Consider the following 444-nt stretch of genomic DNA (forward strand, 5'->3'; position numbering starts at 1 on the left):
CCTAGTGTTTATAATTTAATATTGTCCCTTGTTTTTTCTTTTTTCAAATGCATTATTTCCCATTTCTAAATTTCCTTTAGATCTATGAGAATGTTATGTGATCAGGGAAAAACGTTTAAAGGATGTATTTAGTTAAAACCCTATAGCCCTTTTTATCAAATCGGCTTTGTATTTTCCCCCAACTGTGTAAGGCCTGTCAAAAAAAACCAAAAGCTTTTTTTCCGCCAAATTTATCATCATGGGCCCTTTTTGAGTGTCCACTAATATTTTCACCCTATCCACAATTTCCCCTTGAGGTTCTCCTCTGTGAAAAGCAGTCATGTTTTTTCTTTCTACTGGGAAGGATATGGTGATGTGCTTTTAATTTCATTGTAAGCCTATTTCATTCAACCAAAACCCCAAAAATTTTTCCCTCCCACATGCCCTCCACTACTGTCTTAACCC

The 444-nt window shown here is 35.6% G+C and overlaps 1 protein-coding gene across 1 annotated transcript in view; it reads right to left on the reverse strand.

Moving 5' to 3' along the window:
- Positions 1-65: 65 nt before the first annotated feature.
- LOC119589324 (mitochondrial carnitine/acylcarnitine carrier protein-like) overlaps positions 66-444 on the reverse strand; it is a 7,501-nt gene continuing 7,122 nt past the window's right edge. Inside the window, exon 6 of the mRNA XM_037937945.1 lies at positions 66-82. Within this exon, the coding sequence (XP_037793873.1) occupies positions 66-82 (17 nt within the window). The remainder of the gene's footprint in view (positions 83-444) is intronic.

The sequence above is a fragment of the Penaeus monodon genome, chromosome 25 (assembly GCF_015228065.2).
Source record: "Penaeus monodon isolate SGIC_2016 chromosome 25, NSTDA_Pmon_1, whole genome shotgun sequence".
Lineage (NCBI taxonomy): Eukaryota > Metazoa > Arthropoda > Malacostraca > Decapoda > Penaeidae > Penaeus > Penaeus monodon.